Genomic DNA, 21,671 nt, shown 5'->3' with positions numbered 1-21,671 from the left:
AGGGTCTTTGGAAAGCCATTGATATTCTAGGGATGGGTCTTGATTGTACTGGATTTCCAAAATACTTTATAGCCCTTTTGGATTTGTTTTCCAAGTGGCCAGAAACATATGTGTTTACCATGGTTGATTCTCGTGCAATTGTATTTTTTTTTAAAGGGGTGTTTCTCAGAGAGGGAATACCTAAGACATCGTTGACTGATATTGGATCACAGTTTGTGTCAGAGTTGTTGGAGCAATTCTTGTCCCCTCTATCATCCTGCTAGCAATGGGTCAGTGGAGCGCTTCAATAGGGTGATTATGGACAGTATACAAATTGCCGTTCAGAATGGTAAGTGCTGGGAATAAGGGTTGGACAAGTTGATTTGGTTTTACAGAATTACCCCTGATAGAGTGCAGCCTGTGTCGAGTGTCAACGAGTCGAGAACCATTTATGGAGGACAATGCTCCTTGGTTGTCTTGAGATCGGCATGAAGAGTGGTCTTCCTCTGTGATCATGAGTAGCCTGAGGAGAGACTAAGAGGTGCTTAAAGAGTACTTTGATCAGGAACATGGTGTTAAGAATGTGGTGTTGGAGTCAGGTGATTGGGTGCAAGTTGAAATGGGTGTGAAAGTTTAGAAAGGTCAAAGAAAAATAAGACAGTCTCCTTCAGGTGATCGCATTTGTTTCTATTTCTGCTCCATTGAGTGATGGTTAAGACTTTGCATTGCAGTAGATTATCCAAATGTAACAAAACTCTTGTGTGAAAGGAAGAGAAGGTGATGTGGAAATAAGGAATGGTTGGCTGTGGAATGATGAGGGCAAAATGTAGGTCTTGAGTGCGATGACAACAGTGTAAATCGTGAGCGTTGTTGTAGGGAGGGGAGTGATGAGGATGTTGTGGAGATGGGTGAACAAGGGGACACTCCTGCATGCAACGGAATGGAGAACCCTGATACGGTTCCTGCACAATCTTCCCACACTAATAAGTGGGTAAGAGACAGTATGCAACCAGAACAAGGTAAGGATTTAGATATGATTTAACGGAGAGGACTGCCATGCAGTTGCTGGCATTATATTGCATTCTGCTCCCTGCTCAAGGAACACATTATATTTATAATTGTTATGTGTATTTTGTATTTATTGTTTTAGGGTTATAACTTATTGGTTTATTTATTTATTTTGGTAAATTTTGCCAGGTTTTAAAGGAGGAAGATGTGTTGTGTTTGTAAGTGGCACGTGCCCCTTGTTGGTATTTGGAAGGGTAGTGGATCTGGATTGCGGAGCGGTTAAAGGGATCTTCTGTATGAGGCACTGACAACACTCTACAATGCTTTGCCTCTTTAATAATCTACTATTTAACTCACATTGGACGCATGAATCTTTACATTTTCCTTGGTGGTGGCCGAGACTGGGCCCAAATAACACATCTACCTTCATCACCAAAAATGTTGATGTCTCCGCTTTTTTTTTTGGGGACATTTGTGTATCATTCGTGTTCGCAAGCCATGCCTCTCAAGTGAGGTACCTTGTTTATCAGGAGAAGTGTGGCACACAGAACAGTGCAACAATTGTTATTATGAATTCAATGTCTCTCCATTATTGGCTTCCAAATGTGAGTGAGTGTGCAAGAAAGATCACGTTTTGCAAATTACCCTCTGAATCACATGATGGTGTGGGTAACCTAAGCTCAGGCCTCTCCGAGTAACCACCATCCCTAGAATTAGTATCTAGGACACATTTAAAAAATGCAGAGAGGTCACTCATTTTTCATCCATTAATTTCCCAGTATGAATTGAAGCATGGTGGGTACACAGTGAAATATAATTATTTTTTATTTATTTTTTATTTTTTATTTATTAATTTAAAAAGTTGTATATAGCGCTGGCTAGACCCGGAGGTATCACAGCGCTTTACATGAGCATCAGATCATAGTTACAGGTTACATAGGTTACACAGTTCTTAGAGCGAGGTAATCCAAGGCCCATCTCCCCTATAGCTAAACCAAGTAGCTCCATCGGGCATCAGGCAAAATAGTCCAGTCTCAAAACATTGAGAGAGGAGGGAGGGAGAGACATAAATAGAGGGAGGATGTGGTAGGAGACGATAGGAGAGACGACAGGAAGTGCAACAATGTGGTTCAACAATATACTAGAAGAAGACCAACAAGTAAACATTAAATCAAACAATCAGCAATACAATTAGGGGAGGATAGAAAGGCAAGAGAAAGTAGTGGGGGGTAGGGGAAGAGAGAGAGTGAGGATAAGGGAAGAGACAACCATAGAGACGAAAGGAAGTCTGTCTAAGGTTCACAGAAAAACAGGGTGGAGACAAAGGGACAACCAACAAACGTTACATAAACCTACAATGAGAAGGGTCTAACAGACGTAACCATGTATTGCTTTTGTAAATTTGCAATTGAGGTATACAATTACAGGTGGAAACGTGAGCTATTTCTATTTTTTCCATTATTTTTTATTTTAATTAAAAAAAATACCTGTTGCTGAATTTATAATGTCTAGTTTTCAGAAATGTATAGCTTTCCGGGTTCACCCATGGCCTTCAGATCTTTCTCCACTGTAAATTGCAAGTAGGTGGAAAGCACATAAAAAGGGAAAATGGACCATCCCCTGGAGAAGTTAACATACTGTGGTATTATTTTTTATAACTTTGGCTGTACCTGAAATCTGGGAAGTTAGTCATCTTGCACTTCAAACCTTTTGTTGATGTCCCTTATTGCAGGGGGGAATGTTTGGAAGGCTTAAGTGTGAAGTTCCAGAAACATAAATGAAAGGACTTACCACAAGGGAGAATATTCTTAGCAGCAAAACGGCTAAAGGCGAAACCAACCCATATGTTTGTTTTCCCATACAAAGTATTTATTGGGAAAACATCATTAACTTATCTAGTGGACACATATCTGTGTAATATAATCAATTTAAAATAAGAATAATGATAAAGTATTTTGTGCAGATGAGTTAAAGGATTTAGAGCCTCAAATTATTCCATGTGATCTTACACACACAAGTGTAAAGCGCGGCTGTTGTCTTACTTTGACAGGTCACGTGACTGCTGATTCTGAAGTGTTATTCATGGGAAAAGAGTTCATGGAGGATACGCAAGTTACATCTGTGAAGGAGCAAGGCGGCAGTCCCGGCACAGGTGAGAGATGCGTGTCACCTGCAGAGTGGATGCGTGCTAAGGTGAAGGTCCTACCAGATCCTTCTTGGCCCACTGAAGAGAAAGGTCTATCTCACAGGCCCTGCAGAGCTGAGAGAAGGAGCACGAGGCCTGTAGCCTCTCGCTCAGACTGTACCTGAAGGAGCACTTATAAATAAACCTTCACTCAGCAGACTCTAGTGTATGAGGGAGACGGGTCATCGGTCACTAAAACAAAGACGTGCACGCAATGGAGTCTTTTAGATGTTGTTCAACTAGGGGTTATTTTAATTCCAAGATAGCTGCTAATGACTTAATAGGTAGTCGTAATCTAGAACGAGATATGGAGTCAAATGGATTGTTAATTTTTATCTCCTGAAAGCGACATTGCAACTCTGCTCATACTGCAGTACTTCACGTAATGAACTATCACATACAAATGTTCAAATCCCAGGGAATTGATGACGTCCGAAGAGGCCCGTCATCTCTTACAGACTTTGTGATTGACTGCACCTCTGTTGAAGGTGATCGTTTGGGGCTGGTCTCTTAAGAGCCTGGCCCCGTGCACCATGAGTATAACTCAAGATCCTTAGTAAAAGGTTGTATGTGTTGACTCTTGAGAAGGATGAGCCTGTTGCCACTCACGGAGATCAGGTGCGCTGCGGAGACACTTCGCTGACGTGGAGAGGAGAAGAGTAATATTAGGATGACATTTAAGATGGGTGAACCAAGTAATGGATCCAGTGAGCTGCTCAGGGCATTTAACAGATTATGATAACTGGATTTCTTCTGGACTGAACCACATACTTAGAATAAGTCAAGGTATCAGAAAGGGAGACTAAACCGCCTGATAACCTTCTGTCTGACAGTGAAGCTCATGACTGCCATGGAAACAAAAGGCTCCATGTTCAGGATGATAACAACAGCATCCTCTGCATCCATGCCTTTTAATATATGTATTGCTGGCATGCACCTATTATTTGGGGCCTTAATTAGCCATTATCTGCTCCTCAGTCCAGCATTACGTTGAATTGCCTTTTACAACTGTTGGAATGCAATGCAATCTCTGCAAGCGCACAAACTAACCTAAAGCCAATAGGTTAGTAGGCAACATCTACCAAGTTCCTTATTAATTCTTTTGAGATGCTCCTCAATCTGGGTGTGAAAGAGCATGTGTTGTTTTTTTTTTAAAAGACACCTTACCCATCAGCCTGGTTGGTGGCTTGCGTCATCATTCGGGATATCTAGCGCATCAAGAGTGTGCCTTTGTCGGCTTTTTACATTGGAGTGGTTTTTTTTAGGGGGGGAGGGGGTGGTTTGATTATCTCAAATGAGAAAAAGAGGTGAATTAAAATTTTCTTTTGAATTACTCAACAGTGTGGTCTACTTTAATAATGGCAACCGTAGACAAGGATTAAAAGTAGTGGTGGATGCGTTGTGAGAAACCAACGAACTCTCTCATTATTGGTATGGGTCGACATGTTTTTTTTTGCTCCAAGGTGGCCAACTGGTAGGGAGCTCCGTCTAGATGCTCCCAGGGCTAGGGATCGCCATTGGCGCAAATCCTGTCGAAAGCCCAGCCATCGCCCCCCCACTCAAGAGAACGGGGGATAAACATAGGGGCCAACGCCATCGGAATCTAGCGCCCCCAGCCGGATCGAGGACCGAAAAAGAAGCTGCAAAGCTTACCAGGACATGCAACCCACTCCACCTGCTCAGCCTACCTCACCAGCAGGATGTATGCCGTTACAACGCATACTTTTACAACGCATACCTTTACAACGCCTTTTTTACACCGCAACATCCATTACAACGCATTCCATTACAACGCATGCCATTACAACGAATTATTTGAAACTACCTTTACAACGCATTCCACTACAACGCATACTACATTTACAACGCATACCATTACAACGCATACCATTACATTGCATGTATGGTAAGTATTGGATAGTGTAGGGGTAAAAAAAATACTATTCTAACTCCAGGGGATGCAGCAGTAGGGTAAGTGTTGGATAGTGTAGGGGTAAAAATTACTATTCCAACTCCAGGGGGTGCAACAGTAGGGTAAGTGTTGGATAGTGTAGGTATTCTATGTAATGGTATGCGTTGTAATGACTGCGTTGTAATGACATGCGTTGTAGTGGCATGCGTTGTTGTGACATGCGTTGTAATGGTTGCGTTGTAATGGATGTTGCGTTGTAAAAGTTTCGTTGTAAAGGTAGTGCATTGTAAAAGTTGCGTTGTAAGTGTTGTTTCCCTCACGAGCAACCCCTGCCTCGCACTGGGTAGCACCTAGGTGGTTCAGTGGGGACATCGGCGCCACATGTAAATGTAAATGTAATGTAAATGTACATGTATTTATATATCGCAAATCACCGACCCGGTATCTAAGCGCTTGCTTAGGGAACCCGTCTTGGTATTCCCCTGTAAGATAACCCCGGCAGGGTATCCACAAGGTGAAAGCCAGGCATCCCGCCGCAAGGGGTCATTGTGGAGAATAAGCAAGCTATTGCCCAGAGTCGCAGAGTGTGAACCTGTGAGTCGAGTAGGCACCGGAGCGAGAATTATCGAGTCCGTGGAATTTTTGAGCCCAAGACCCGCCGAGGCGGGGATTTGAACCCTGGTCCAGGACCGATCTCGGCTTCTGGGTCTGCCGCCTCTAACCCCTGAGCCACACTTCTCCACATCTCCACATCCACATCTTGTGCTGCATTGCGCACCTCAGCGCGGTCTGCTTCTGGGCATGCCTCATGCCGATGGGGAGTCCCGTGGTGTGGGGCTCCGGGGAAGTGTGCGGCTCCCGGCCCTCTGGACGCTGCTGCACTGTGTGCTGCTGGCCGGGTCGGGCGAACATGTGCCCTTGCTTCGACTGCAGCAATCTTGTGCGGGCCACCTCCTGAGTGATCTTGCCTCGACTGCGGCGATCCTGTGAAGCCATCTGCTGGGTAGCCATCCGCCACCACTGCATCGTAAAGGTTAAGCTGAGTGGGCTGCTTCTCTCTGCACCCCCTGCAGCCCGGGAGCCCTTGGTGGATATCTGATAAAAGGGAGCGTGAAGGTTATGGAAAGCTTGGCGGGAGGAGGGTGTGATTCCAGACCCTCCCAACTCTGGGGTGGAAGGGTGAGCGTAATGGTCCGAGCACTACAGTGAACCACCTCTTGGTTTGCTATTTCCTCTGAGTCAGGTCAGGTCAGGTCAGGTCAGCTGCTAACACAGCTGGCCTCTCAAGCCTGTAATACCTGCCTCAGCCTAAGGATTGTCAACAACCAGCTCGCCGCCTTCCTTGAAACGAACAGATCCCTCGACTCTTCACAGTCCGGCTTCCGAGCCAAACACAGCACTGAGACCGCACTCATCGCAGCAACAGACGACATTCGAACTCTACTGGACAATGGAGACACAGTCGCCCTCATCCTCCTCTACCTCTCCGCTACCTTCGACACAGTCTGTCATAGCACCCTGTTACAACGCATCAGAAACATCGGAATCCAAGGAAAATCACTCGACTGGATCACCTCGTTCCTTACCGGAAGAACTCAGAGAGTCCGCCTCCCACCGTTCAAGTCAGAGGCCACTGAAGTCATTTGCGGCGTGCCACAAGGATCTTCACTCAGCCCCACCCTCTTCAACGTATATATAAGCCCCCTCGCGACCATCGCACGCCAACACAACCTCAACATCATCTCCTACGCCGATGCCACTCAACTGATCCTCTCACTCACCAAAGACCCTCTCACCGCCAAAACCAACCTACATGAAGGAATGAAAGAAGTCGCCGAGTGGATGAAGCACAGCCGTCTGAAACTGAATTCAGACAAAACAGAAGTCCTTATCCTAGGTACCTCTCCCTCCGCCTGGGACGACTCTTGGTGGCCAGAGGCCCTAGGAAAAGCACCCATCCCGACGGACCACGCACGGAACCTGGGTGTCATCCTGGACTCCTCACTCTCGATGACCAGACAAGTCAACGCCGTTTCAACATCCTGCTTTAACATTCTCCGCATGCTCAAAAAAACATTTTGCTGGATCCCCACCGAAACTAGAAAAACGGTCACCCATGCTCTGGTTACAAGCCGCCTGGACTACGGAAACACCCTATACGCCGGTACCACCGCCAAACTTCAGAAAAAAACTCCAACGCATCCAGAACGCATCAGCCAGACTCATACTAGACATCCCGCGTAAAGACCACATTTCTGGCCACCTGAAAAACCTCCACTGGCTTCCCGTCAATAAGAGGATAACACAGAGGACGGCCCGGGACCAGGGTTCGATTCCCGGCGCGGCAGGTTTCTGGACCAGGGTCAGCGGACTCGATAATTCTCTCGCCTCGGTGCCCACTCTGATCAGCGATCACACTCTGCAACTCTGGGCATTAGCTTGCCTCATCTTCACTAACGGCCCCACCAGACCGCCGGGGATGCCTGGTCTCACCCTGGAGATACCCATTAAGGGACCATCTCTCAGGGAAGCCAGGAAGGGTTTCGCAGCGGTCGGAGCGCCTTGGGACCCTACGGGTAAGTAGTGCGCTATATAAATGCCTATACATTTACATACATACATACATACATACATTCCGCCTCCTAACCCACGCACACAAAGCACTTTACGAACTTGGACCCGAATGCCTCAACACACGACTTTCCTTCTACACCCCCCCCGCCAGCTACGCTCTTCCAACCTAGCCCTTGCCGCTGTCCCTCGCATCAACAAAACCACCATGGGAGGAAGATCCTTCTCCTACCTGGCGGCTAAAACCTGGAACTCACTTCCCATTCACCTTCGCCTCACTCAGAACCACCTAGCATTCAGAAAGCAACTTAAAACCTGGATATTCGACATGTAATTTCCCCTCCCACCCTCAAGCGCCTTGAGACCCTCTGGGTATGTAGCGCGCTATATAAATTATTTGACTTGACTTGACTTGACTCCACCAGAACTTGGGGCACAGGGTGGAGCTGCTGGAGCTGCCCTTCTCCCCCTGCACTGTGGCCCTAAAATACGGTTTTATGTCAGATTTCTCCCTTTTGTTTTTGAGCTTCTTCATAGTAGGAAGGCTTGGGCTACCTCACGCAACAGGCATCTAGATTCGGCTACTTCATCAGTGTGTTTTCCACCTGTCTCCAGCCTCGGCCTACTCTTTGCGTTACCTCTTCAATTGAAATGCTCTTTGGTCTCCTTCGGTAGGATCTCCACCAAATACCAGGCTCTGTTTTCTGTTTGGGCTCCCTATGCATCTGAATGACATTGGGCAGCGCTCTCAAGAGGTTTTCTATCAATCACCAGCTCCTGTTTGTGGCTTATCTTCAGCTGAAAGCACCTATGACAAAAACGTAGATTTCGATGCCGGAACCCAGCTAGGTCAAAACTTGGTACTGTGGACCTACACTGCTACCGGGCGCGCTTACTATACTTTCATGCACATACTGTCACTCACACTGCCAAGATATTCTGTTTACCATACGCCAATACTGGCCTGATGTTTAATCATACTTCCATCTAATCCTGGTTTTGTCTACCTTACAACATTATTGGTTCGGTGCTTGAACCTGTCCACATCTACTGCTTGCATTGTGCGACTGTATCATTATCCTATGTGTTTCACAGTGTTTCTGGACATGTACTGTTTCTTAGGCCTACAAGTTGTACTACACTACAACACTGTTTTGATGATGGCACATGCTTATGTATGAACTAGTCTCTTGTCCGCCTTATGCCATTATTGGTTCGGTGCTTGAACTTATCAATGTTAGACCCTGGTATTTTACGACTGCATCATTACCCTAAGCATTTATTGTGTTTCTGTGCATATACTCTTCCATATGCTTACAAGCTGACTTTGCCCACCAATATCGTCTTGTGTGCATACACTGTGATTTCATGTTGATGTTGTCTTTTGGCCACGTTGTGATCTTTACCTACTATACTTCATATCAGCAGTAGTGTCCCTGCCTGTCCAATGTATGCTGTACAGGTTTACCCTGATGTCGTACCCATGTTATTAACGCTAGAACTGCTTTGTCCTCCCCGGCAAACTGGCCTATAAACAAGCGCAGACAGCATCTCCCCCATCAAACCACCCAACACCAAGAGGTCCAACAAATGCGCCATCTGAGAATGCAAATGAATAGAGCGACGAGGGCACTCCAGCAGAGACCCCACACACCACACCGCACTAAAGTTCGCCCTCAGAAGATATCACGGCTCCCTCATAGAAGCCAAAAAAGATACCCAGGCCACTCGCATCGAAACCAGCAGCAGCCACTCAAAGGAACTATCCAACATCATATACAGAGCTCTCTGCCCCAGCAGCCATCAAAAAAACAACCCCACACAGGACCTCTGCAATGCCCTGTTGAACCACTTCCACAACTAGATAGCAGACATCTACAGCAATTTCAACGCTCAAAGAATGGAGATCATTCCACACGACTCCTGCGACATCCCGCACAACCACCTCACAGACTGGACCCCCCTCAACACTGAGACCACCGCGACCATCATGACTTCCTTACACTCAGGCACTCCGACAGACTCCTGCCCACACCACACCTTCAACTTAGGATGGAAGGACATCTGCCCTCCGCTCACTTACATCCTCAAAGCGGCCATCAACACCGCCACCTTCCCAGAAACATAGAAACTCACAGAAGTGAGACCCCTCCTAAAGAAACTCACCGCAGACCCCACCGACCTCAAGATTTACCCCCCTCATCTCACTCCTCCCGTTCCCTGTGAAAGCCCTTGAAAAAGCCATAAACCACCAGCTCACAGATAACCTGGAGAGAAACAACCTACTAGACACCTCCCAATCCGGCTTCTTTACCACCCACAGCACAGAAATGGCCCTCATAGCCTCAACAGACTGCATCAGAACCATCATTGACTGTGGAGAATCCGCTGCCCTTATCCTTCTCGACCTCTCTGCGGCCTCTGACACCGTGTCCCACCACATCCCGATCAACAAACTTCACCACATCAGCATCAGTGGCAACATACTCAAGCTAATCACCTCATTTTTTCACAGGACGCTCACAAAGAATTTGTCTACCACCCTACACCTCCAAAGCCAAGGACGCCATCTGCGGCGTCCCCCAGGACTCCTCACTCAGCCCCACTTTCTTCAACTTCTACATGACTCCGCCAGCCAACATCGTCCGCAGCCACAGATTCAAAGTCCTCTCATACACAGATGACACCCAACACAACCTCTATGTCACTGAAGACACCTGGCTGTTCGATTAAACGGCTCATACTTACCGCCTGGATACTGCCCGGGATGATAAGCCATACTCTACAAATCCTGTTGATATGATATAATAGGATAGGATATGATACAAACCCTACCTCAGCCACTAGCCATTGACACCTCGACCATTAATGAACTCAAGAAAATGAGCACACAGGTGCTACTGGGCAATCTAGGCACCAGTTACTGCACGGGTAACCCCCCACCAAATCCTGAACGACTTCCCCACTCCACGCATCTCTGACTCTGCCCCCCTTTCCCCAGTAAAGACAACAGGCATTCCACCTAATCCATGGAACGACCCTCTGCTGCAACAGGCAATTATCTTGGTAGATCCCCTCCCCAGAGAAGGGCCCTAAATAGCCGTCTGTGCAATAGGACTGTACACCAATGTTACACCGCAACTCCACCATGGAAAGGTATGGCCCCAACTCATACCGTATTAGGTTCCCATGAAACCTCTGCAAAACTGCTGCAAAAAATGTCAAGCACAAATTAATTAAATAGACACTAATAACTGACATCTTCTACAGTCCTGCACACGGAGGCCTTAAAACTGACTTCATCTTCTATACTATGAAACCCGCCAAATGGAGAGAGATGTCCAACAGCACGTTGCATACTTGGCACTACCAATGTCCCTTATGGAACTAAGCTCCCTGTATCCCCTTCCCAGAATGTCAACCGAGAAATGTCCATGACCATCTACAAAAACTGGAACATCCTAGTCCATGCCTTTAAACAAAACCTAACCCTCTTTGATCGCCACTTCCCTTAGCTCTGTGCCGCCATGCCATCAGGTTCCACCTCCACCCCCCACATTGGAGAGCCAAGTCCCCTCACCCTCTACTAGAGAACTAATCCATGCACCCTCACCTCCACCCAATAATCAGTCTACTCTAAATCCTGCTTGCACTAACTCCCCCCCCTTCAGCCCCCTCTATTGCCAGACAACAGAACGATACAGTTTGATTATCAGAATCATTCTTCCCCTACACATCCCACGTCCTGGACTCCTCCCAATCCGGCATCCGAAGCAACCACAGCACGGAGCCCGCACTCCTCGCTACCACCGATGACATTCTCATCCTCCTCGACCGAGACGAGAGTGCAGCTGTCATCCTACTGGTCCTCTTGGCCGCTTACAACACAGTCTCCCACTGCACCATAATCATGAGACTCCAAAACACCAGCATACGCGAGAAGGCACTGTACTGGATCCTCTCCTTCCTCACCGGCCGGATACAGCAAGTCAGACTACTCCTATTCGTTTCAGAATCTACACAGATCAGCTGCAGAGTGCCCCAGGGTTCCTCCGTGAGCCCCACCCTCTTCAACGTATACATGGTCCTCCTTGCAGACATCATCAGAAGCCACAGACTCAACATTGTCTCCTACTCTGATGACACGCAGCTGATCCTCACCAACGGACCCACAACCGCCAGATCCAACTTCCAGAGCAGAATGAAGACTCTCGCCACCTGGATGAAAGACAGCTGCCTCAAGCTCAACTCGGAAAAGACTGAAGCGCTCAACCTGGGTCCCACCACTTCAGACTGGGATGACTCCTGGTGGCCAGCTGATCTAGGACCTCCACCCACCCCTACGGACCACGCACTCAACCTTGGCATCATACTGAACTCATTGCTCTCAATGAACCGCCAAATCAACTCAGTTTGCTCACCCTGCTTCTACTCACTCTGCCTGCTTCGAAGGACATTCAGTTGGATCCCCATAGAATCCAGTAAGACCGTCACCCACGCACTCATCACCAGCAGATTCGACTACGGCAACACACTTTACGCCAGGATTCCCCTCGAAACAATTCAAGAAACTACAGTATGTTCAAAACGCTGGTTCTTGACATCCCCTGCCACAGCCACATCACGTAACACCTCCGACAACTCCGCTGGCTCCCAGTCAACAAGAGAATCACCTTCAAGCTCCTCACACATGCCTACAAAGCCTACCTGGACCACCGCCTAGCATTCCTCGTACCCACCAGACAACTCCCATCTGCCTATTGCGCCCAAGCCTCCGTCTCCAGGATCGACAAGACCAGAACTGGAGGAAGTTCCTTCTTCTTTCTTGCTGCCAAGACCTGGCTCTTTCAATGATACGCCACACCCAGGAGAACCAGCCCCCCCCCCCCACCAGTGCATTGAGACCCTCACGGGTGAGTAGTCATGCTTTACAAACCCCTGATTGGATTAATTGATTGACACATGGCATTCCCCCACTGCCCAGCTAGAGCTACCTATTGAACCAACAACCTCACAGTCCATCAACCTCAGCATGAAGCCGGCATCACACATCTCTGACCCCACCCCTGCGGCACTTGCAAAAAATCTCAACCGCACCATCTCTCCTGTGTGGACCATAATCATGAACTCCCCCCTATTTAGCGGCTCCATGCCGGCCGCCCTCAAACTCTGCCAAGGCACCCCCCTTCTCAAAAAGCTGGACGCCGACGCGAACAATTGCGGACCTATCACTAACCTCACGCTCCTCACCAAAATGATTGAAAAATATGTGCTTGCACAGCTCAACAAAAAATACGTCCAGTATAAAATAAATAATTGTTGGGGTGGAAGATAAACATTTCCCGTTAATGGATCTTCCATCACTGATTATTATTCTTAGTTAATAATTATGTTTAACAACTTGAAGAACAAAGAACCTGTTTCTCCCAACAATTCATTTGTGCTGTACTTCCTTTTTTATTGCTGGGTTTGCAGATATTGCATCAATTGGTTCACCGAAAATTAAAACGGAGGATGACTCGTACTCTATCCATCACCTAGACTCCGAGAGCAGAGAGCGCAATCCCAGCGGTGCAGGTGAGTGTCTATCCGTCACCTAGACTCCGAGAGAAGAGAACGCATACCCAGCGGTGCAGGTGAGTGTCTATCCGTCACCTAGACTGAAAGAGAAGAGAGCGCATACCCAGCGGTGCAGGTGAGTGTCTATCCGTCACCTAGACTCCGAGAGAAGAGAGCGCATACCCAGCGGTGCAGGTGAGTGTCTATCCATCACCTAGACTCCGAGAGAAGAGAGCGCATACCCAGCGGTGCAGGTGAGTGTCTATCCGTCACCTAGACTCCGAGAGAAGAGAGCGCATACCCAGCGGTGCAGGTGAGTGTCTATCCATCACCTAGACTCTGAGAGAAGAGAGCGCATACCCAGCGGTGCAGGCGAGTGTCTATCCATCACCTAGACTCAGAGAGAAGAGAGCGCATACCCAGCGGTGCAGGTGAGTGTCTATCCATCACCTAGACTCCGAGAGAAGAGAACGCATACCCAGCGGTGCAGGTGAGTGTCTATCCGTCACCTAGACTGAAAGAGAAGAGAGCGCATACCCAGCGGTGCAGGTGAGTGTCTATCCGTCACCTAGACTCCGAGAGAAGAGAGCGCATACCCAGCGGTGCAGGTGAGTGTCTATCCGTCACCTAGACTGAAAGAGAAGAGAGCGCATACCCAGCGGTGCAGGTGAGTGTCTATCCGTCACCTAGACTCCGAGAGAAGAGAGCGCATACCCAGCGGTGCAGGTGAGTGTCTATCCATCACCTAGACTCCGAGAGAAGAGAGCGCATACCCAGCGGTGCAGGTGAGTGTCTATCCATCACCTAGACTCCGAGAGAAGAGAGCGCATACCCAGCGGTGCAGGTGAGTGTCTATCCATCACCTAGACTCCGAGAGAAGAGAGCGCATACCCAGCGGTACAGGTGAGTGTCTATCCATCACCTAGACTCCGAGAGAAGAGAGCGCATACCCAGCGGTACAGGTGAGTGTCTATCCATCACCTAGACTCCGAGAGAAGAGAGCGCATACCCAGCGGTGCAGGTGAGTGTCTATCCTTCACCTAGACTCCGAGAGAAGAGAGCGCATACCCAGCGGTGCAGGTGAGTGTCTATCCATCACCTAGACTCCGAGAGAAGAGAGCGCATACCCAGCGGTGCAGGTGAGTGTCTATCCGTCACCTAGACTCCGAGAGAAGAGAGCGCATACCCAGCGGTGCAGGTGAGTGTCTATCCGTCACCTAGACTCCGGGAGAAGAGAGCGCATACCCAGCGGTGCAGGTGAGTGTCTATCCGTCACCTAGACTCCGAGCGAAGAGCGCATACCCAGCGGTGCAGGTGAGTGTCTATCCGTCACCTAGACTCCGAGAGAAGAGAGCGCATACCCAGCGGTGCAGGTGAGTGTCTATCCGTCACCTAGACTCCGAGAGAAGAGAGCGCATACCCAGCGGTGCAGGTGAGTGTCTATCCGTCACCTTGACTCCGAGAGAAGAGAGCGCATACCTAGTGGTGCAGGTGAGTGTCTATCCATCACCTAGACTCCGAGAGAAGAGAGCGCATACCCAGCGGTGCAGGTGAGTGTCTATCCATCACCTAGACTCCGAGAGAAGAGAGCGCATACCCAGCGGTGCAGGTGAGTGCCTATCCATCACCTAGACTCCGAGAGAAGAGAGTGCATACCCAGCGGTGCAGGTGAGTGCCTATCCGTCACCTAGACTCCGAGAGAAGAGAGCGCATACCCAGCGGTACAGGTGAGTGTCTATCCATCACCTAGACTCCGAGAGAAGAGAGCGCATACCCAGCGGTACAGGTGAGTGTCTATCCGTCACCTAGACTCCGAGAGAAGAGAGCGCATACCCAGCGGTGCAGGTGAGTGTCTATCCGTCACCTAGACTCCGAGAGAAGAGCGCATACCCAGCGGTGCAGGTGAGTGTCTATCCATCACCTAGACTCCGAGAGAAGAGAGCGCATACCCAGCGGTGCAGGTGAGTGTCTATCCGTCACCTAGACTCCGAGAGAAGAGAGCGCATACCCAGCGGTGCAGGTGAGTGTCTATCCGTCACCTAGACTCCGAGAGAAGAGAGCGCATACCCAGCGGTGCAGGTGAGTGTCTATCCGTCACCTAGACTCCGAGAGAAGAGAGCGCATACCCAGCGGTGCAGGTGAGTGTCTATCCATCACCTAGACTCCGAGAGAAGAGAGCGCATACCCAGCGGTGCAGGTGAGTGTCTATCCGTCACCTAGACTGCGAGAGAAGAGAGCGCATACCCAGCGGTGCAGGTGAGTGTCTATCCATCACCTAGACTCCGAGAGAAGAGAGCGCATACCCAGCGGTGCAGGTGAGTGTCTATCCGTCACCTATACTCTGAGAGAAGAGAGCGCATACCCAGCGGTGCAGGTGAGCGTCTATCCATCACCTAGACTCCGAGAGAAGAGAGCGCATACCCAGCGGTGCAGGTGAGTGTCTATCCTTCACCTAGACTCCGAGAGAAGAGAGCGGATACCCAGCGGTGCAGGTGAGTGTCTATCCGTCACCTAGACTCCGAGAGAAGAGAGCTCATACCCAGCGGTACAGGTGAGTGTCTATCCGTCACCTAGACTCCGAGAGAAGAGAGCGCATACCCAGCGGTGCAGGTGAGTGTCTATCCTTCACCTAGACTCCGAGAGAAGAGAGCGCATACCAAGCGGTGCAGGTGAGTGTCTATCCATCACCTAGACTCCGAGAGAAGAGAGCGCATACCCAGCGGTGCAGGTGAGTGTCTATCCATCACCTAGACTCCGAGAGAAGAGAGCGCATACCCAGCGGTGCAGGTGAGTGCCTATCCGTCACCTAGACTCCGAGAGAAGAGAGCGCATACCCAGCGGTGCAGGTGAGTGTCTATCCGTCACCTAGACTCCGAGAGAAGAGAGCGCATACCCAGCGGTGCAGGTGAGTGTCTATCCATCACCTAGACTCCGAGAGACGAGAGCGCATACCCAGCGGTGCAGGTGAGTGTCTATCCGTCACCTAGACTCCGAGAGAAGAGAGCGCATACCCAGCGGTGCAGGTGAGTGTCTATCCATCACCTAGACTCCGAGAGAAGAGAGTGCATACCCAGCGGTGCAGGTGAGTGTCTATCCATCACCTAGACTCCGAGAGAAGAGAGCGCATACCCAGCGGTACAGGTGAGTGTCTATCCGTCACCTAGACTCCGAGAGAAGAGCGCATACTCAGCGGTGCAGGCGAGTGTCAATCCGTCACCTAGACTCCGAGAGAAGAGAGCGCATACCCAGCGGTGCAGGTGAGTGTCTATCCATCACCTAGACTCCGAGAGAAGAGAGCGCATACCCAGCGGTGCAGGTGAGTGTCTATCCATCACCTAGACTCCGAGAGAAGAGCGCATACTCAGCGGTGCAGGCGAGTGTCTATCCGTCACCTAGACTCCGAGAGAAGAGAGCGCATACCCAGCGGTGCAGGTGAGTGTCTATCCATCACCTAGACTCCGAGAGAAGAGAGCGCATACCCAGCGGTGCAGGTGAGTGTCTATCCATCACCTAGACTCCGAGAGAAGAGAGTGCATACCCAGCGGTGCAGGTGAGTGTCTATCCATCACCTAGACTCCGAGAGAAGAGCGCATACTCAGCGGTGCAGGCGAGTGTCTATCCGTCACCTAGACTCCGAGAGAAGAGAGCGCATATCCAGCGGTGCAGGTGAGTGTCTATCCATCACCTAGACTCCGAGAGCAGAGAGCGCATACTCAGCGGTGCAGGCGAGTGTCTATCCTTCACCTAGACTCCGAGAGAAGAGAGCGCATACCCAGCGGTGCAGGTGAATGAACTCGTCTGCATGGATGCTCCAAGTCAAACAGTATCAGAAGGCAATAAAAAGAGATTCAATCTATCCACTCATATTGGCATAGGGCAGGATTAGTATGCCCTGGAGTGTGTCCCATTCATAAACTTCAAAAGGAAACTGTCCCTCCACCTGCTACAGCGCTGAAGGCCATCACCAGGGACTCAGTACATAATACCAGATGTCTACAAAACGTCCTAGGTCAAGAAATGGTGAGGAGAGATATGAGAAACATTAGCAATGAGGCTAACGTATGAAATAGATAAAATGAGAATATTGTATCAACAAATTGAACGTAACATATGGAACAACTTCAGCTTCGATACAGATTCTCATTTCTATTTCTGTCAGTTGCACTAAAAGACTAAAGTAGAGACTTAATGTAGGAAACTCCGATTTGTATTTGTCCTGGTACGAGTCACTTAATTTTCTTGTCATTGGCAAAAATTAAATCAAGGGTAAGTGGCAGTTTTATAGATGCCATTTAGGTTCTGCTGTACTGGATCAAGAACATTTTGTCTTTTATCAATCTCATGTTTTGTCATAGTCTGACCGGAATTACTCTGCCTTCGAAACAGATTGCTTACACATGAATATGGCGTGTATTGAAAGAAGACCTCTTATTATGGACTCTAAGTCATTTAAGTTCTGAATTGATCACTGACATTTTTAGATGTTTAAGAACTCTTTTATGTAAGAATAGCCTTCTGGCTACAAGGCCATTTTTCTGTGCGCAGTTTGAGTTACACTCAGTTGTATTCCTCGTTGGCGAATATTATATTTCGTCTTTGTCCTTACAATCAACTTACTCCTGCGTTGCTGGAATAGTTCTGTCTTTCTTGGACAAAGTCAAGAAGGCTTAAGTATAGATGGACCCAGAGGAACTAGAGGATATTTATTGAAAGACCTTTTTAATTTGACAACATTGAATGAATTTCACCCAACAAGTTATTTTTGTTCTAGCGAAGGAATTACAGATGAATGTTATCAAAATGTGTCCTGGCTCAACCATTTCTGGAGGAAGCGTGGGTCGGGCACAGAAACAAGATTTGCCCGGTTGGAATTTTTACCTTCTGACTTAATCTCTGAACTGGAAGTCAAAAATGATCAGTGGGACAAGACTGCAGGCTGTACCTACAGAGAGCTCCACGGCAATAAATAGCTGCTGGACAAGGTTCTAGTGAAGCCGTTGCCTTTTGGCAGTAAATCTGAGACCCAGAGAAATTTGAATTCCGCACCCAGTGAAGCTCCCTTGCCAGCCGGATACTTTTGGCACCTTCACCCTGGAAAGATTTCTACGTTCTGACTTAGTCACTTTTTTGGAGCTTGGATTCTTCCAGCGAGACAAGGCTGCAGGCTCTAACCGAAAAGTGTTCCACAAGGCCAGATACCATCCCCAACAGACCCTGCTGAACTGGATTTGCTGCTGCAGATGTTTTCCAAGTAGGAACAACCTGCATCCTCAGGCCAGCTGGATGCACTTTCGTCGAAACAGCTTGAGAGGTTGGTCCCAGCCTGCAGATGTCTTTAAATCCAAAAGGTTTCTGGGTTCAAGTTTTAAGGATATGTCAGGTACACTTTGACAAAACCAAGGGTCCCAGGACAGACCTTGGGGTTCAAAACTTACTTCAACAGGGTCATCTAACCGCCCGGACCAGGGCAGGTCCAGTTGGAACTGGTCAGCTGTGCATATGCAGTAAAGGCCTCTTGTAGCTTTTCATGTCCCTGTAGCTTGAACAGGAGGTAAGCTTCTTTGTCCTGGGTTCAAGAGGGACTGCAGGTTCAGTCTTCTGGGCTCTTCTCAGATCCCAGACTGCAAGTTCAGTCCTCTTCTGGTTCTGATCTTCCATATGTCCAGTAGTGTTCTCAAAATAAGCATGTATACCCGGCACCAGCCATCTACCCCCTCAGCAAGCAATCCCACAGTGCCTCTCTCTGCCTAAATGCAAGGGGACAAAACCTTTCTTCCCCTATGCAGAGCTTGTGTGCCCTCCCCAAAGGTGTGGGCAAGAAAATGAGCAATCCTTTCTCTGTGGTCCCTCTAACCCAGTTCTCCCTTTGGAATTGGAGGCTGCCTGACTAAGAGAACACCGAAGTGCCATGCCAAGGTGTCAGCTGACTTTTGTCTGTGGTAGGGTAAGACTCTTGGAAGTGAACTTAGTTCCTGGACAAACCTCAGATAGTCATTCTGCCAAAGGAAAAGAAACACCAACCCACACCCAAGGCCTTTGTCCTGCTCAGGGAGAAAATTTCACACTTCATCACGGAGGCTATTCAACTGCCAGGTGAAAGCTGGAACTCATGCACATAGAGGCTTAAGGTGGTTAAAAGATAGCTTTCTAAAAGTACCCTTTCCTTATAATTGTTAAAACTTGACTCTACCATTAAATCAGATTTGAAATAACTACTAAAGGGCTTTTAAATTAGATTTCTAGCTGTGTCCTAACTGAAGTTAGCAATATTAAATGTAATAATGTAATTCAGTGTCTTCCTGTGGGGCGTGGCCATTGAGGCCAAAATGGCGGACATGGATTAGATGAGCTCTGCGCCGCGATCCCATAATCTGCATTTTTATCCTCAACCCGACGGCCATCGACTCCACTGATTGACCGCAGAAGCTGTCATCAGAGCTGGGGAAGCAGCTGCAGCATGAGCGGCCTCCGTGGGGCCCACGGACAGGTAGCTCTTAACAGCAGCCCGCTCTGAAGCCACGTGGCCCATTGGTATCTAGGGAAACGCACGGCCTGGTTAGACTGTTGCCGGGCGGTGCTCGCTTCATCCCACCTCACAACCCCCTGCTCTGCACTCTCCCTTTGTTCGTCCAGAGAAGAAAACTTGGTGTATATTGGTCAGGGTCCCAAGGCCTCTGGAGCAGCGACTGCCACGGCCTGAGCCATTCGCCCCCTGTGGTAATTATCAACAAGTGGAGAACACTCCACATGGGCATTATACATCTCTCTGGACCAGCAGGACCTTTCATCACGGCTCTGGGTGTGGGGCTAATGCAATTGTTTGATTCACCTGGTCTGCGCTTGGGTTGACAGTGGTCTGGAGGCCTGTATTACGGGACAGCACAGACTGTTGGTCCTGCATGACTCATTCTGGCCAAACGGCCCACATTACATAGACTCCAAATGGAATCTCTGCTTACCTGATATTACTTCACTGGGGCTCCCTTCTGGTGCACACCATCTGCAGGGGTGTACTAGTGTCTTTTACTGACCACTGTGGACTACACAGATGGACCGCTCCGAGGTGCCTGACCGGTGCCTGACAGGGACCTGACTGCCCTCAATAAAATATTGCGGGAGCCTTAACCTGATGACGCTGGCTGGAGGCGTCGCTGTTTCTACCTTCCCTATAGGGCACAATACCAGACTGTTTCCAGGACCTGTTGTGGCCTACATACGTGTTTCTCCCCAGACACCATCTGCCGCTCTGGGCTTCTCTTGCTGTGGGATGTCGCTGTCTGAGCTGGCTCCTGCTAGCCAGCCTAAATCCGCAATACATCAATGAATCCTTAAGCAAAGTTGAAACCACAGATGCAAAGATGTAACTCCTCCGATCCGGTGCCCAGCTCATACACTCATGACCACTGATGCCGCTGTTGGGTGTTCAGCAGCCTGCAGAATGCAATCTTGCCTCCGTTCTAGGTAACCTTGATGTGGTGCTTGCAGGAATAGATCCCTGGAAAATAAAAAAGATGCTCTAGGTATAGATCTCACACTACTGAGAGGTTATCATCGGAAACTCTACACAGCGCTCACTTAGAGGAACAATCACTGGCAACTATCCAGCCTCAAACACAGCACATGCAGTCCCACCTGCGCACACTATGCTAGGAGGTACGCACCCAATCGCAACATCTCATTCTGAGAAAGTATTTATGATACCTACTTGTGGTTCTAAAATAAACAACTATATATTTTTATGTACAAAACAATTGGCCTAGAGTTCAGTTCTCGAGTGTGTGAGACCATTTGCTGATGAGTGTGTACATCAAATGCTTTACACTGTCCTCTGGTACTGCCTCACTGCTCGGCCAAGCTACCACTTTAGAAGTTATATGTAACTTTAGCCTCTGCCATACCTCTGGGGACTGTGGACTCTGTGCACACTGCACCTTACTTTGGTCCAGTATATACCGAGCCACTTTCTTACAATGGGCGCCTTGCAGCAGGTCCTTTCTGGCAGGGACTCCTTTTAGAGACAACAGTCTAAAGGCAGCTCTAAGCCACTTGCCCAGAATCTGCCCAATCCTACTAAAGGCAGCAACAGGGCTATCACCAGCAGGGTTGTAGGGGTTTCACAAGAGGCTCCTTTAGGGAGGATAAGCTCTAAGGGCAGAGGCACCCCAGTAAGGAGGCTTACCCTATATCCCCCGACCACACAAGACTTGTCAGTGGAAGTTTGCAGCATTTTCTTCCCTGCAAGGAGATCACCCCTGACCAATGACTCTTGCCCGTACTGGAGCACGGTTACTGCCTAGAGCTCGTTGCCACCCCACCAAACATTCCTCCTCGCACCTACACCCTGAGACCGACACACCTTACACTGCTACACTAGGAGGTTCAGGCGCTCCTGTCCAAAGGAGCCATTGAGCTAGTGCCCATCGCCACCACGGCAATGGTGCCTACTCCATATACTTC

General features: G+C 48.8%; 1 protein-coding gene across 1 annotated transcript in view; it reads left to right on the top strand.

Annotated features, from left to right (window-relative positions):
- Positions 1–21,671, top strand: part of LOC147737550 (uncharacterized) — a 173,145-nt gene that overhangs the window by 33,678 nt on the left and 117,796 nt on the right. The window contains exon 4 of the mRNA XM_086924455.1: positions 13,131–13,232. Coding sequence (XP_086780581.1) covers positions 13,131–13,232 — 102 coding nt within the window. The remainder of the gene's footprint in view (positions 1–13,130; positions 13,233–21,671) is intronic.

The sequence above is a fragment of the Lissotriton vulgaris genome, chromosome 1_1, assembly GCF_964263255.1.
Source record: "Lissotriton vulgaris chromosome 1_1, aLisVul1.2, whole genome shotgun sequence".
NCBI lineage: Eukaryota > Metazoa > Chordata > Amphibia > Caudata > Salamandridae > Lissotriton > Lissotriton vulgaris.
Note: the sequence above shows the minus strand (reverse complement) of the source record. Positions and strands in the feature narration are given on the sequence as shown.